Source organism: Marmota monax, unplaced genomic scaffold, assembly GCF_021218885.2.
Source record: "Marmota monax isolate L192 unplaced genomic scaffold, Marmota_monax_Labrador192_F-V1.1 WCK01_AAM20220418_F8-fsc00070, whole genome shotgun sequence".
Taxonomy (NCBI): domain Eukaryota; kingdom Metazoa; phylum Chordata; class Mammalia; order Rodentia; family Sciuridae; genus Marmota; species Marmota monax.
Window position 1 is genome coordinate 8,126,691 of NW_026692116.1, and position 18,035 is coordinate 8,144,725.

At 30.9% G+C, this 18,035-nt stretch overlaps 1 protein-coding gene across 1 annotated transcript in view; it reads right to left on the reverse strand.

Moving 5' to 3' along the window:
- The window catches only part of Dpyd (dihydropyrimidine dehydrogenase), an 822,495-nt gene that overhangs the window by 719,605 nt on the left and 84,855 nt on the right, over positions 1-18,035 (reverse strand). The window contains exon 3 of the mRNA XM_046462335.2: positions 646-728. Coding sequence (XP_046318291.1) covers positions 646-728 — 83 coding nt within the window. The remainder of the gene's footprint in view (positions 1-645; positions 729-18,035) is intronic.

Here is an 18,035-nt window from a genome sequence, read left to right on the forward strand (position 1 = left end):
TTTTTGATTCTGATCAAATGGCTTGAAAGAATGCTTCACTGAAAATTATTTAAAAGGCATTCAGTTTGGGGGATTTCAGAGAAATATTCAAAAATAGTGATGTTAAGAAGTGAAAAAGAAAAAAAAAATCAGGCTCATTACAGACCAGTATATTTGAAAAGAAGTTAATTATATGCTTTGTAATAGTGTGAAAATGTGAATCACTTTAAAAATACTATAATATAATCCTATAAAATCTAATAGAAGATGAAATTTTAAGTACCTCTTTTTAAATTAAATATTAATTAGAAGGAAATACTGTTAAGCCACCATTGTACAATGTTTATTTTTTATATATACAGGCAGAATTTAGATGAACAATATTTTCATTCAATCACATAGTTTAGTATAAATATAAAACAAGACACCCCTTAAGCATTTTAAGTAACAAATTAAACATTTACATTTTTTACTGTGCACTGAGGCTTAACATTTATGCAGCTTCAAAACCAAAGTACAGCCTCAAGGGAAGTCTCTCCACTGACAAATTAATACCTTAGAGAACAGAGCTGAATGGTGGCAATGAACTCATTTGTTCCCCCAATAATGAAGAATGACTTTTTCTTTACCACATCTGTGACTGTTGCTATGGTGACCTAGACTTACCTCATTGCTTCTCGGAGAGCTCCTCGCTCACCAAGAGTCGTGTGCTTGATGTCATCAAAATTATTTTCCAGCTTCTCACAATTCTGAAACACATTAAAAAATTACATTAGCCTTCCAACATCCTGAGAAAAATTATATCTATACAGTTATATAAAAGTATAATTGATTATATTGATCGTGGACTTGTGAAAAATATGCACACCACTTTAATTAGGTAGGATTCATTAAAATCGACAGTTGATTCAAGAGCAACAAAATAAAAACATGATACAGCTGTCACAGAAGTCTTTTTCCATACATTTTCTGAAATAGGTAAAAAAAAATTAGTATTACATAAAAGTAGGAAAATGTTTAGAGTCTGTCAAATAAAAATTATTTCTCTAAAATCATATTGTTATCAAAGTTTATTTAAATTGAAAAAAGAAATCAATAAAGTAAATTTTAAATCACAATGAATTGTACATGATAACTATCTAGTTCTATACAAGTTAGCTTTTACTAAGATGGACAGAGCTCACTTAAAATAATAAGAGTTCCAAAAATAATTTACCAAAATGTTATAATCACACTTGTAAATAACAACCTACATGATATTTACAATTGTATGTACACATATATGTATATATGTTTATTTAAATATAAATAAAACCAACCCTTGAAATTAACTGACATTATATCAAGTTCTTAGACTATTAAAATCAAGTAAATATGCAATAAGCAACTTAAACTTCATAAATGTCTCTCTTAGCAAATACAACAGCTTTAATGGGATGAATTTTTCTAAGAGTATATGTTAATATTTTACTGCAATCCTTAATATATCTTATTAACCAAGTTAATCTTATTAACCAAGTTAATCTTATGTGACCCAAATAAATTTCGAGAACCAAAGATGTAAAATTTAATTTTAGATTAATAAATGTATCTATTGGAGTCTTTTGGCACTTAAGATTTCTTGCAGAAATTTAGTAGTATTTAGGTAATAAAATAATTGGTTGTACTGTTCTAGTTATATTACAAACAAAAATTAACAAAAGTACTAATATGTTCTTTCTATCCTCAAATTATACATAAGTATGTGGTATTTATGAAAATTAAAGAACTTAGATCAGCAATTTCCAATATATAGGAGTTGATTCAAAATCTATAAGTATCTAACGCATTATGTTCACCTTGATAACCTCTAATGACTTAATCAAATTAAGGCAAAGATACTTTTAACGCTATCATAAGGTAGGTATATTTTTGTTTTCTTATTTTTTGTTAATAAGGATTGAGCCTGGGGGTATTTATCCACTAAACAGTATCATAAACCCTTTTTATTTTTCATTTTGAGATAGGGCCTCATTACCTTGTCAAATTTGGCCTCAAACTTGTGACCCTCCTACCTCAGGCTCCTGAATCACTGGGATTACAGACATTCACCACTGTACCCAGCTAGTCAGAGAATTTATAACGAAGACCTTGAAAATTATCAAAATTGATCTAAAATAGCTGGAATTCTGGATAAAACATCCTCTGCCGAATAATACACTATGAGTACCCTCTCCTCCTCTACCTCTTGTCATTTCACATATTCAGTAGTGCCTATTCATGAAGTGAATTTACTATGTTTAATTGGTCTCAACAACACTTTTTTCCAATTTAAAATTAATGCTTTTTATGTCCTACTAAAGAACTCTGAAAATTTTTCCAATGTTATGAATATTTTTTCTATAATCTTTCAGGAAGTTTTATTTTATATTTCATATTTGGATGTATAACTCATCTGAGATGGCATCTATACATGGTGTCAGAGAGAAAATAATATCAGATAGGTAATCAAGTAAATCAATAATATTTATTCAAAGGACCATCTATAATTTAGAGCCACTGTTTTTCATAAATTATACTGCAATCTAAGAAACATCTGTTTTATAGTATATTATGTATAACTGGTCTATTTTTCATATTTGTGCTAGTGTTATGTTATTTTAATGACTTATATCCACAATAAATAAATTACTCCTACAAATAAATATAAAAAAGACAACTAAAGAGAAAAATGGACAAAAGGCTTAAAGAAATACTGTTTTAAAGTTAATATCCATATTGGCAATTAAAAAATAAAATTAGTTGTACATCATTATTCATAAGCGAGATGCAAACTTCAGCAATAACAAGATAACACTACCTATTCTGGAAATATCTAAAGTGAAGAAGATAGACCATATGGTGGTAGTGGTGTATTTTTAGTATAAAAATAACACTGCTGGTGAAACTTTAAGTTGTTACAATTTCTTTGTAAAGTACTTTCAATAGCTGAACATTCGAAACCATATGACCTGGGAGTTCCATACATAAGAACACACCCAGAACAAATGTACATGCTTATTTACCAAAAGTCATGTACAATAATGTCAAAAGTAACAATATTCAAAATAGCCCAAAACTGGAAATAAGCACATGATATATTAAGATAAATTACACAAACTGTAGTACATTCATGTACTAGAAAACTATATAGCAATGAGAATGACCAAACTACAACTACATGGAGTAACGTGAATTGAGCAATGGAAATAACATGCAAAACAGAACATCAAAAATATTCCAGTTAAGTGAATTTCAACAAAAAGGTACAGTTACAATAACCCAAAAAGATACAATATTTATAAATAAATTTAACAAAAAACATAAGAGTTGTGCACTGAAAAGTAGAAAGTATCTATGGAAATGCAAGGAAAACTTAAATAGAAAGATATCTCATAACCATTAATTAGAAAATTGAACATTATGATGATAGTGCTTCTCCTTAAATTGACCTAAAGAGGCCATGCAATTCCTATCAAAATCCCAGCTGACATTTTTTTAAAGATTTTTAACAATTGATCCAAAAGTTGATATGAAAATGCAAGGGACATAGAATAGCTAAAACATTCTTGGAAAAGAGAAAAATGAAGTCATGAAACTCTGATTTCCCAATTTTACAACTTACTACAAAACTATAGGAAACAAGATGTATGGTACTAGTTTAAAAATACAAAATAGACTTGTGGAATAGAAATGAGACTCTGGAAATACACTCTTTAGCTTAATTTGCACAAAGGAACCAAGACAATTCAATAAAGGAAAGGATAATCTTTTCAACAGATTGTGCTACAGCAACAGGACACCCACATGCAAAAGAACAAAGATAGACCCCTACCAAATACAATGTACAACATCAATGCAAAACAGATTAGAGACTGGGGTAGAAGCTAAAACTTTAAAACATTTAAAAGGAAACACAGTGGTAAATTTTTGTGATTGTGGCTTAAGCAAAAGTTTTCATAGATAAAATAAAAATAAGCTAAAGATCATCAAAGCTTAAAATATTTGTGCTTCTAAGGACATCATTCAGAAAATGAAACAACTCACAGAGTAAGAGAAATAATAGTAAATCATATATCTGAAAAAGGACTTCTATCTAGAATATATAAAAGGCTCTTACAACTCAATAAGAAGACAACCCATTTTTTTTTAATGAGCAAAGATTTTCTACAGTTTCCTAAAGATGATATGAAGATGGTCAATAAACATTAAAATATTCAACATCATCAGTACTCAGAATAATGCAAATTGAAATCATATTGAGATGTTACTTCACACCCAATATAGGATGACTATAATCAAAATGAAGACAAATAGCAAGCATAGGTGAGGATTTGTATTAATTGCAAAATTAATGGTACAAATGAAAATCAGTATAACCACTGTAGAAAACAATCTGGTACTGCCTTGCAATGTTAAATACATAATTATCATATGAACCAGGTAAGGATGGTTAGACTATAATTAATAAAGTTACCATATGACCAGGGAGTATACAGAAATGAAAGCATATGTCCACATAAATGTTTAAACAAATGTTTATAGCAGTGTTATCAATAACAGACACAAAGTAGAAACAACCTAAAAATCAACCAAATGATAAAGGAGTAAACAGTGAGGTAGACCAACACATCTAGTATCATTTAGCTACAAAAAGGGAAGTTGTAATACACTCTACAATATGCAGAAGCCTTAAAATATGCCAAGTGAAAAAGCCAAATATAAATATACAGATTTTATAATTAAATTTATATGCAATATCCTGGAAAGGCAAATCAAAAGAAGCAGATTCCTGGCTCCCAGGGGTGGGAAGAGTGGAGAATGGGGAGTGATTTTCTCAAGGGAGTGGTGGTTCTTGGGGATAAGATGGAAATATCTTGGAATTAGTGGTGATTTGAGCACAACTTTCTGAGTATACTAAGAACTACGGAACTCTGCCCTTTTAGGGATGAACTGTTTGGTATGTGAATTATATCTTAGTAAAGCTGTTATTTTATAAATAGGCAAACTAATCCATAATGTTGGAAGCGGGCAGAAAATAATCATAAGAGGCACAAGGGGGTCTTCTGGTAGAATTTTTAATTAATTGTATAAAAAACTGTTGGACTGAATACTTTAAATTAATCTTTCCATATGAAATTTTAAAACTTTTTAAGAGAATTCCAGAGATAGATATGTTTAACCAGATTTAAACGTTTTATAATGTATATAGGTATCAAAATTCCATGTTGATCCACTAATATGCACAATTTTATGTTTTTACACATCAGTTAAAATGTCATATTTCTCAAAATGTATAAACAGATAAGTAAAAGATAGTTTGAATTCTGTTGAAGAGTCATAATGCAACTACAAATCACTAGAGTTAAAATTAAAGAATGCAAATGAAATTTCTAACATGGTAAATATTAGCCACCAGCTGTTGTTTTTAATTATTATTATTAATAAAAATTCTGTGTTAAAGATTTAATTCCTGAGTTTAACATCCTTATAAGATTTTGATACTTCAGTAATAAAATTATAATTTTTTCTTTTTAGATTGAATAGTTTTTAATGGCATTTATACAAATATAATTATTTAAAAAATGAGTAATTAATTTTGATTAGAGGCTCCTTTGAGAAACATATATTCAGTCATTCTGAACCAAAAATAAGTTCAATTAGAGTCCAGACCTCAAAAAAAAAGTTTTCCTTACTTTTTGCCTTAATACTAGCAGTCAGACAAAAAGAAAAAAGACACACATTCTACACCTTAGAGATTGTAGTACCCTTTTGAATATTTCTGCAGAAACACTCATTTTTTAAAAGAGTTTTATGCTTATAAATGTTCACTGTGACTCAAGACACTAAAAATTAGGGAAAAATATAAAATTTTCAAAATTAAAGGAAAGGTTAAAGAGGACACTTTGAGAGTCATATACTCACTACAAATATTACTTTTGTGGATTTTTAACAAGCCAATGTTTATTATAGGCAGCATATAATTTTTCTAGAGAAAAGATATAAAATTGAATATGCTGTATATTACAATTAAGGGAAAAAAACAAGCAAAACCAATAAATACTATAAATAAAATAAGAACTTTTTACCTAAGAATGTTGAGAGTATGTTTCTGTTTTCTATAATTTTAGCATTGTCCAAGATTTCAGCAATGAATCTATACTTTTTGATTTCAACTTCTTTTAAGTTTTTTGAAATATTCATAGTTTCTATATCTAACTTGCTACTTCTGTAAAAGATAATACCACAAAATATGTGTAAGCAATAAAAGTAATATGAAACAAGATTTGACTTTTTCAAGATTTCTTCCCTTTTTTTTTCATTTAATACGCATTTCACTGGTTAAAGTTTATGCTGCCTCTGATTGGCAATATTTTTATGAAATTTTTCTTATTTCAAATTTTCCAAAGAGTGGTTAATCACCAGCTCACTTGCTTGCTTGCTTCCTTCCTTCCTTCCTTCCGACACCAAGGAGAGATATACAAATAAATACAAAGCAATAAAATAAAATCAAGTCATGCTACAAAACCAATTTATTTGCTACATTGGCTGCATTATTACCTAAAGACCAAATACAACTACTAGGTTTATAATATTTGGACTATATTATTTTAACTTTTACATATTTATACTTAGAATTATATGGCTAGTATCTTTTTGTGGTTCTAAGCAGACTTTGCAAGACAATTTTTAAGGTTACAGAATATTCCATTGAATCCATTGCTATTATTTATTTATCCAATTTCTTTCTGATTTTATTCATGTACTTATGTTACTACAAACATAGGACAGGAACAGATGAGTGAAAATTAATTAAAATATTAGAAGTCTTAAGAAAAACATGGTGAGTATTCATTCCAACTATTTTGCCATGTAACTCAAATTGTTCATTTCATCAAAATACCTTTAAAGTATGTGAGTACAGACTTCATTGGTGCAGTCAAGAATTAGATTCAGGATTTTTAATCTTAAATGTCAATGTTTTTGCTCCCCAATTTAACAATTAATGGAACACAACACATATCCTTCTCAGTTGTCATATATTAATTACACTTACTTTCTTTGCAACTAGATTGCTATGACCAATCCCATCAGTTTAGGTAGATCATTGCTAAGAGTCTTACATTTAAATCTTAGTGGGAGAAAGTTTAATAATCATTTTTTTTTATTTTTTCCAAACTTTAGATTATAGACTCTTGATAAGAAAAACCCTTTCATTAACTTGATTCCCCCCGAGAAATGGTTTATAAATCAGATGTGGAAAAAGATATTTAATTGTCATTAAAACATTTTCAGTAAGTTTCTAGAGGTGTATGTGTTTGTGCATGTGGGTAAGTGGATATGTTTGTGTGTTCACAAACTTTTTTTTCCCCCTGTCATTTAACAAAAATATATCTATGCATCTGACAGAGATTTTTTTTTTCAGTTTGGTTAGTTTCTAAGAAAACTTTAGAAACTTTGAATTTAGCCACAGGATTCCTAAAGTTAAACTATATTATATTTAAATACCTTATTTACAAACAATTGTCTTCCAGTAGAGTATTGTCTTTCAGACCAGCAATGCTGTAAGAAATGTGTTGTTTAATGGCTAATACCAATGGAAGGCCTGATAATTGCTCTACTATAATTAAAAGGTAATTTTAAGATCTCAGTTTAGCCATTTAAAGTTACTCCCTAGACTGGAGCAGCTATGCCCAAGGAAAAACAAAGTCAGGACAGCAAAGATTTAAGGAAGCCCACTTTAACAGTGGGACAAGAGGACCTTGAAATTAAAAGCAAACACAGAGGACAGCAATTATCTTCCCAACACACCATGACACAAGTCCCCAGGGGGAACACTTCATAATAGAAAGAAATAACAAAAATTGACAATAAATATATTATTTTTCATAATTTATAAGCCCTTTTTAAAATGAATGAATCTGATCAAATTGATCAAACTTTTAGGTCATTTTACATTAATACGATAGGTAGACAATCATTTTTTTTGCGGGGGAGTAGGTACCGGGGATTGAACTCAGGGGCACTCGACTACTCAGCCATATTCCCAGCCCTATTCTGTATTTTACTAGAGACAGTGTCTCACAGAATTGCTTACTGCCTCGCTAAATTGCTGGGGCTGGCTTTGAACTCTCAATCCTCCTACCTCTGCCTCCTGAGCTGCTGGGACTACAGGCATGTGCCTGGCCGACAATCTTTTAAAAACAAAATCCTTTAGGAAATTTTATTTTTTAAGATTTGTAGTTTTAAAATTATACAGATGGTCTGAGGAATCCAACATCTGTAATCCCAGCCAACCCAGGACTGAGGCAGGAGGACTGCAAGTTCAAGGCCAGTCTTGGCAACTTAGGAGGCCCCAAAGAACTTATTGAGACCCTGCCTCAAAATTCAAAAAAAAAAAAAAAAAAAAAAAGTGTTGTATCCCTATTTAAAGCCCCAGTATCAAAAGAAAAAAAGAAAAACATATATGATTTTTTTGTTTGCTTGTTTCCTTTGGGCCCTGAAATTTCTCATTTTCTCCCTTTGCTTTGTCAACCTCACTAAAATTTTACACTTTACTTTGGTATCCACCACTATAATGGAACAAGTTTATGAAAGATTAAAGAAAAAAACAAAATTATTAGATTTTAAGTTTTTTAAGATCCATCTTCAGTGTAAACAGTAGGACTGGAAGACTAATTGACTATTTGGTTTTCCCAGGAATGAAAACAGGAGATAAAAAGATCATCTTGGACATAGAAGAGAGAAAAGAGGACACAGAAGGCCCTGAAGTAGCTCCCTTGAGCTCTCTGTGGCTCCTGGAATTTGAGAAAGTCAAATTTCTGTTAGCTAAAAGAGAGCCTCTAAAGGAAATGCATCATTTTAATAAGCAAAAGCCTCCGTTTTAGCTGTGACTTTATCTGGGAGATACAAAACTGCATATTCATTCATGAGATGGCATGGAAACTCAAAATTGGTATTAGGTTGAGTAACAGAAAAAGAATATTCCATGTTTTATACTCTAAGTATGCTTAAAGCTTATTGCGCCCAACAGAACAATAAAGGAAATAAGGAAGACTATAAGAATTCGAACAATCTGTTGTTACCTTGACCAAAAATGCTTCCATGTCCATAAATGAAAAACAAGTCCAAGGTTACTTTTATGCTTCATGAACAAAATAGAAAGGTGTCAAAATTTGAGCAGATAAATTGAATTTGTATTCTGATAATATTTAGGCTCTTGTATAAGGAATAAATTTCTCAAAAAATTTTTATGAATTTAAACAAATCTCCATAAATTTAAACATCAGAGATCTGTTGGGTAATGTACAACAGCCTCATTGTCATATTCACAGTCAAAAACATTTCACTAACTTTAGGGACAACCATAGGTAAAATCAAGCAAATGGCCTCTTTTCAAAGTCTCTTCTCAGCTCAGTTCATAAGGGTATGTGTCAGAGAAAAATTATGAATGTATTTGTAAGTAAAAAATTTCATAATATGTCATTCTTTATGCTAGCAAGGCCACCCCCAGAATACAATTTGAGGCATTAGACAGACATAGGATGCTTACTGTCCAGGGTTAAAAAGTTTCCAACAATTCTAAAAAATATTACTTTGTCCATGGTGGTGACTTATAATCTCCACCCTTCGAGGGCCTCCTTTATTTCCTTCAACCAATATGATTGCATGAGAAAGCAACAAATATCACAGCAGAAATAAGGTGGTATATCTTTTGTTGTAAGAAAGAAGAAAGAGAAAGGGAAAATAGAAATGGAAAAGAGAAAAAGAAAAAATGAACAAAGTACTCCTCAGAACAGTAGGAATAAGAACAAGAAAAATTAGTGATTAGATACAAAGCCTAGAACAAGAAGCAGGTGAACCAGACTAGACACCAGGGAGCAAGCAAGTGGAACCACACAGGAAATCTGGAACGTCAGAAAAGGTATTGAATATAGTGCCTGACAGACATTCCCTGTGCTGTGAAAGGTAACGGTTACTCCTACTGAGTGGGAATCGAGAAATTCATATCAGCAACCACGGTAATCTGGACTGGTGGTGTTGTTTTAGGTACATAAGGATGAGCTGTAAACAACTAGTTAATATTGAGGATTTACTGTCTGTTAGGAACTGTTCTGGAGACTTAACCTATCTAATCTGCACAACAACCATATGTACCCCTATTTTGCAAAATGAAGAAACAACCACAGGGAGATTAGGATAACTTGCAGAAGGTTACTTAGTTAGTAAGAGATAAAGTAAGAGATAAAGCAGGGATTTTCCCCCAAGTGGTCAGACTCAAAACACCTCTGGAGATAGATTCTAAAGAGTAAACTGCATAAAGTAACTGATCAAATTCTGAATAGGTCCTCCTTTAGCTATTGTGTAGGACAAGATGAATAATAGTCTACTAGTAGAGCCAAGTGGGGAACAAGCCCTTGCATGATTTTGTCTAATTTCTGTCTGGATGTGCCACACCTTACAATGTAAAAAAAAAAAAGGAATCCAATATACACATTTAGGCCAAATTAATACTCATAAATATTTTGCATGCAACAGCCTTTATTTGGGTCTGTGACACCACCATGACAAATATAATGAGCAATTAAATTCTCAAGTGTTCAGATTTTGGCAGCAATTAAAGGAGAAACTGGAAACTAAAGCATCAAAAAGAACTGGTTTTGGTGGCCTCCTGCCAAATGAATTCTCATGGGTTGAGGGAAGGTCTAGAGTTTCAACTGTGATAGATTTTATAGTGTTTTATAGCTCATCTGTGTTAAGGATTACATAAAAGTATAATAAAACAAATGAGTGGAATATCAACAGCAACTTGAGAGGAAAAACATACAAAGAGTTTTCTCAATGCTGAGAAATTATTCTTGCTTAAGCTGTACCAAACAATAACAAAATTCATTGATCATGTGCTGGATAAATCTAAAAGAAGTAAAAAACAAAAGCTAGCAGATTATATTTTTAAAGAAAATTATTCCACTGATATTTCCATATTTCTTAATTTCTGTGGGACTACATTTCTTTTGTGAAATAATCATAATAACTAAAATTAAATAAGTTGGATCTAAAATTTATATACTAACCCAAATTTAATACATTAGGAAATTAATTTTAATAAATGAAAGGTCACAGAGAGTTAATGGCATAGCTGTAAGAACTTAAGTCTCAGAATTGCTAAGTAACCAAAGCTCAAGTTAATTAGATTTCAATTCAGGAAAAAAAAAAATCTTGAAATTTTACCATGTTGGACAACATACGAAACACAGGGATATAAAGGTAAATAAGATAAAACCTCATCTTGCTCAAAATATAATGAAAACATAGAATTAATTCTGTGGGTGCCCCAAAGTCTGAGTTTATTACTTCTGAATGTGTCTTTGAAATCTTTTAAAACTGTTCAGATTAGAGAAAAAGTTGGCCAAGAGATGCTAACATAACAGAATCAACTCTAACTTTGGACCTTACTATCACTGCCTACTGGCTACATCCCTAGGAAAGTTACTTAACTCAGTTTCCTGAGATTTCTTTTCACTCACAGAAGTATGATGCAAAAGTCAACCCTGCTGAAAAACCACAAATGAAAACTAGTCATTCACATATCCATTCATTCAATATTTATTTAGAATCTAATAAGACCAGATACTACACTAGTAACTGAGAATACAGAGGCTTAAAAAAAATAACAAATCTGTATTTTTTTAAAAAAAAAATAGCTCTTTTAGTTCGATTCAGTAAGGTAATTGGCATTAGGCAAGTATGTGTGATCCCACATCCAGTGGGAAAAGGAGAAGCATTATAATATATTAGTGATGATTGCAAATCTTAGATGGTTGGGAGTCTGCCGCATGCTGCATTTTGAAGGATCCTCAGGAAATGGAATTTTCACCAAGGAGACTAACCAGTCTTATGGAAGAAATCATATATTTCACATTTTAAAATAAGAAGACTATTCAAGTAAAATGGCACTCTGTGAGTTATCCTACTATAACATAATGGTTTTCATTTGGTTGGAAGGTAAATTGAGGGGAAAAATAATGCAAGTACATATGTTTCTCATGTAGTTGGAATTTCCTGTGGTCTATGTTCCTCTAAAGAATGAGTCAATTAGGTGAACTTACTCGTCCAGGAAAATGTTCTATTTTAATATTGGCACTCAACAAAAGTCCTCAAAACTAGTCCCACTGAAGTTCTTTACCACATTTTGAGTAAGAAATAATTACTATATTCAGATTTTCTAAAATTCCAAACGAACATTGTAATGTCAAGATACAATTTCCAGTTCTAATCAAGAGATTCATATTTCAATAGATAATTACTTTTCCCTTCAGTGTGTCTTAACTAGTCTAATCCTTTCAGGGAACATTAAGATGTAATCATATTTAGCTAATGTCATTTCACTAATGGTGGCCAGCTTACAATCAGGCCCTGTCTAGGAGAATCTTATATGAGTCACAGTGAAATGCAATATAATGGAGTAGGAGAGGCTGGAGCTGTGGAGAAAGGAAATCTATTTTCAAGTTCCAGCTTTGCAACTAAACTGCTTATGTATTCTCAGGAAAAGGCTTAACATCACAATCTGCAAATATTCCCCCATAAAAAGAAGAAATCAATAAAGGTGGTAAAGGTAATGATACCATCTTCAAAGTGTTATTATGAGGATGAAATTAAATAAGGTTTTATATATATATGTGAAAATGTATTCTAAATAAGAAAGTACCATTTAAATATTTTACCATTTTTATTTGCTATTCCACCTTGAGTTTAAAGTTCAATTCCACTGGTCATGTCATCATGTCATGGAAGTCTGGTGCATGTAACGGTATTAAATAAGTGAAATTTATGCTCTAGTTTGTACATCTGTTCTTATTAAGTTGGCTAATGGGAGAAAATACGAAAGGCAGATTCACTGTCAGTGGACTGACAAAATTAACTCTGTTAGTTTACATGACAGAAAATATAGAACATGATGTAGCCATCAAGATAAAGATACAGTGGAGAGAATAATCTTTTGTAGGTTCACAGTCTAAATCAAGAAGTGTTGTAGCTACATTTGAAATATTTTAAGATTTCAAATCGTTCACCAGTAAGAATACAATAATGTTTTAGTACTTTCTAGAATTAATAAAAATAACAAATTCTGCTATAGAATCCTACCTGTTGATCATTTATTCCATATCAGTTCCAACTTTGCAACTAAACTGCTTATGTATTCTCAGGAAAAGGCTTAACATCACAATTTGCAAATATGTGGGGTGAGTGTCAAGGAAAATTAAAGATTAAGTATTTGCTTTTTAATTTTAATTTCTTATTCAAAATTACCATAAATCTTGTTCACAGAATCTGTGGCCGTTTTGATTGAATATGACATGATTTACACAATCATCACATGTGTAAACACACTATAATCATTTCAACATGTACTATAGAGATCTGTGTATCAGTATGGCTAAATACAAATCACACCAAACATTAATTATTTTTATTTTTTGGCCAGGTATGGTGGCATACACCTGTAATCCTAGCTACCACAGAGGCTGAGGCAAGAGAATTACTAGTTTGAATTACTTGACTCAAAGACAAGAATATCTTGACTCAAAGATAAAAAGCTTTATAATGCATTTTCTCCTATGATTCTAAAGATAGGTCCTCCCGTTAGAAATTTTGGTAGAAAAAAAACTAAGTCAGTCTAGCTCTGCCAGTTCAATATCCCAAATTCTTTAAGAGAATTTTTCCTATACATATTCATAAATCACAACCAAATGCCATTTCTGGTGCAAAGAAATGAAAAATAAAATTATTTGTAAGTCACATATACTACAAAGAAAATAAGAACCTCAAATACAATATTAACAAATTGCTTTAAAAAAAAAAAAGTAAAAAACAAAGCTGAAAATGCCAGAAACTGATAGTGTTAATAGAATCTTCCTAGTAAAAATAAGAAAAGTAGGGGGAAATGTCAAATACTATAAATCATAATTTACCTTTGCATTGTTTTCTTAAGACCTTGTTATCAATTCTCAGTTCATTCCCAGCAATCTTAATCTATTTCAGCCCTATAACACTAAAGTATATATAGTTTTTTGATAAGCATCAAAAACCTACCAGCAGCTTCACCTTCCATGACTCAAGATCCAGGGGATGCTAGATGGAAAGCCAAACAAGAAATGGAAGATGTGGTCACCTACCTGTCTCCAACCGGGTATGTAGACACTTTTAACATAGCTGCACTGAGTGGGAAACCAAGTGAAACCATGCCTGCTCCCCACCACCAGTTTCTTACTTTGATCATCAAATGAATAAGGGACCCTATGGTCCTCTAAATACCCTTCTGGTGCACATTTTGAACCAACTACATTAGATGAGACTAAAAAGAAAAACTAAGGCTCTAGATCAAAGAAAATGAGAATATTCCCAAATAACAAGCCTTCATGTATCTTTATGAATTCGCTTCTTTAAAATGTGTTCTTTTTTACCAAAAAAGTATATTAGTTAATTTTTTTAATACTCATAAAATCTCTGTCCTGAGCATTTCATAGTACTGGCTAAGGTGTTATATAGATGGACTGATGCCAGCACTGTGAAATACACATTAAAATGACCATGGAGGACATGGTCTACCAGCCATTCATATTTGTCCTGTGAAAGTTTAAAATAATCACCTAAAAAGAGTTTTTATAACATCAATATACCCCCCACTAAATTAATTATTATTACTATAGGAAACCCACAGCTACCCTGTTGTGCTCTAAAATGTTAAGATAAGAGATCTGGGCTTTCCACTAAAACAAGCTCTTGTTCTTAAAGAGTTTTCTCTGGAGCAGCAGGCAATTCCTGCCAGAATGAATGGAATCTAAACAAATAAGGAGAAATTTGGGAATGGGAGGTCAAAGTCAAATAATCTAATTGCTAGTACTCTGGCATCACTAGTTCTTCCCTAAATCTCAAAGACAATTTTAGATGGTTAAGTTTTTTATATACAGGATTTATTGTTAGGACTACCACTCACTTAAGAATGTTAAACAAATGTCTCATTTACTGAATAAGATGTGTTTGCTCGTACATTGATTAAAGACATAGAAAACACATTATTCTTATTATTTAGCAATTAATTTTTAATGTATGTTGAACTTGGTCAAAATCTATAAAAGTGTACTTAGATCACAAGGCTGTGTGTGTAATCTAATACATGATGCATTATAATTAGAGAGTATGCAGGATTCAAAGTTGTACAACAGGTAATCTTCTTTAGTACTAAAAAGGAATTCTTATTTTATAATTCAATTTTAAAATAATTAACAGATGGATATATGCCATTGTAAGCTATCTCAATTATCTTATTTGGAATAAACCCCTTGAGATCACAAAAGTCAATTCAAACAAAAAGAAAGAATTTAGTACATTCGATTTTGAAAGATAACAATCATGAATTTTAAATATATATTACAAATAAGACTATGGAAACCAATTAAACATAAATCTCAATAAACAATACATAAATGGATAAACTGATTTTTGCATAAAAAGGAAAAATATGTCTAACATTTCCTCTATAAAGCCACTAGATACTAGATTGATATCAAACATAAAACCCTAAATAGTACATCTAATCATTTATCTTTAAAAACATATGTGCATTTAAATATGCAAGAAAAGATAAATAGAATCATTTAAGTTCTTCTGTTCAGTTAAAATTCAGAACAGCAATTGTTTGTAAGTCACAAAAGAGAAAGCCTTCAGATTTTTTTTTTTGGTTCTGGAGGAATAAAGGCTTTTACTTGACAGTTACTTACATGAGTTTGTGTCAAAAAGAGAATTTGGCAGAGACTTCTAAATTCATAACAATTGTCTATTAGTCTGTTTTTAATAATTTTTCTTTGGCATGTAATCCTCTTTAATTAGATTCCACTCTCTGTTGTTTCAAGACTCCATAAACCGATGTCTTATATACCAGCTGCTAAAGCAGGAGTTACTGTCTAAATGATATTCACAATGAGTATTTAGAAGGTTTACAATTATACCCTTGCTAATAAATTGTGCTATTTTCCCCAACAATTTTAAGTGCTAATCTTCAGAAGGCATTTTAAAATTAGCTAAAATTCTGTCAAGAGATTTACAAAAATTGTTAGCATGAAGATAATTATGCCACAGTCCTTGGACTCCATCTCTGATTGTGTGCATAAATCAGAAAACGTCAGCTGTGTTTCCCCTTAATAATTACGCTTGCAGCAATATATTATAGTCTAAACTCCTATTATAATTTTTGTTTCTGGTTTCTAAAACACCAGACAGTTATTTCAAAAGTTTGGAACTGATTAAATAATTCATATTTCCCAGAATAACAAGTGATTATCAGTTCCAAATTTTTAAGTATCAACAATACATTGGTCATATGGAGGGAATAAACTCAGTTTTCATGAACTCCACATCCTAAAGAGCAAGACACTTGAATGTGATAATAATTTTTTAAAATATTAATTAGGTAAAAATCTAACATAGGAGATGGTAATCATAAATTATGTTTTTTATTTTCTCTGGTCAAACAGATCAGACAAAAAATAGAACTTTGATTATAAGCTCATAATCATGATAAAAACAAGTTTTAGTGATCTTTATATTTCATTAGCTAAACTAACAAGTATTATACTCAGAGTTATAAGTATTCTAAAATGTGAAAAGTAGCATGTTTTCCTGGCACATTAGTCTCACAAGATATTTTAGAAAGAAGGTCTAAAATGTTGCTGGGAACTGAAATCAGTAGAGTCACATTTTCTATGTTACCCACGGTTGTATTCTTTTGATGAGACGTCTGAGTGGAAAATCTTTTGTACATTCAATAACTGGAAAATAATGACCAGGTATATTGCTACTGGTTATCATTATAAACTCTGCAGTACAATTAAATGAACAGGCCTAGTGCTGGAATGACAAGAAACACAGGAGCCAGAGTTAATAGTTTCAGTATATTCTCATGAATTAATTTTCTGAAAAATTAAGTCTACAGTCTTAGAAACAGGCCTTCTTTCCTATTCAGTCATACCAACAAACAAATTTCTCCTACAAAATACATCAAATTCTTCTAAAAAGTTTTAGTGATGAAAATAATGTTAAGCTTCCTTCCTTTAATAGTACATCCTTCAATATAAAAAGTTGTTGAAATTATGTGTATTATAAACAGGTAGATATTTTTAGTTTTAATTTTACTTCAAATATTATTAATCAAATGTTCAATTATAAATGTAACATACACCCTTATAAAATGAAAAAAAAATGTAGTTTTATGTAAGTATTTCCCTGTCTCCAAATTCAAATTTAATTATGATCCTCTGAGTTAGATATCAACTTCTTAACAAGTCCCCCAAAGTATGAGAAATAAAACCAAGAATCAATAAGTGGGATGGTATGAAATTAAAACACTCTGTACTGCAAAGGAAACAATTAAGATCATGAAAATAGAGCCTATGGAATGGGAGAAAATATTTGCATGTTTGACAGAGCATTATAATCCAGAATGTATAAATGATTCAAAAAACTTAATACCAAAGAATAAATAATCCAATAAATACATGGCAAATTGGTGAAACAGACATTTCGCAAAGGAATAAATGCAACTGGCCAGAAAAATACATGAAAAATGTTCAAAATTATTAGCAATCAGGGAAATACAAATATAGCTATACTGAAATTTCATCTTATTCAAGAGAAACATGGCATCCATCAAGAATATAAATAATAACAAATTCTTGCAAGAATGGGAGAAAGGAACATTTATATATTGTTGGTGGGACTGCAAATTAGTACAACTACTTTGGAAATCAGTAGTTCCTAATTTCCAATCATTGCTCAAAAGGCTAGGAGTGGAACCACCATATGATCCAGTATTTATCCAAAAGAACTAAAATAAATATTTTTAAGAAATTCCCAATGAAAATACATGAACATGGATCATTGGCTCTGCTGAACTTCACTGTGGGAAAGTCTTGGTTCCAAGAAATGTTCTCCATTTAAAAAAAAAAAAATGATGCGCTGCTAAAGGTTAATAACTAAAA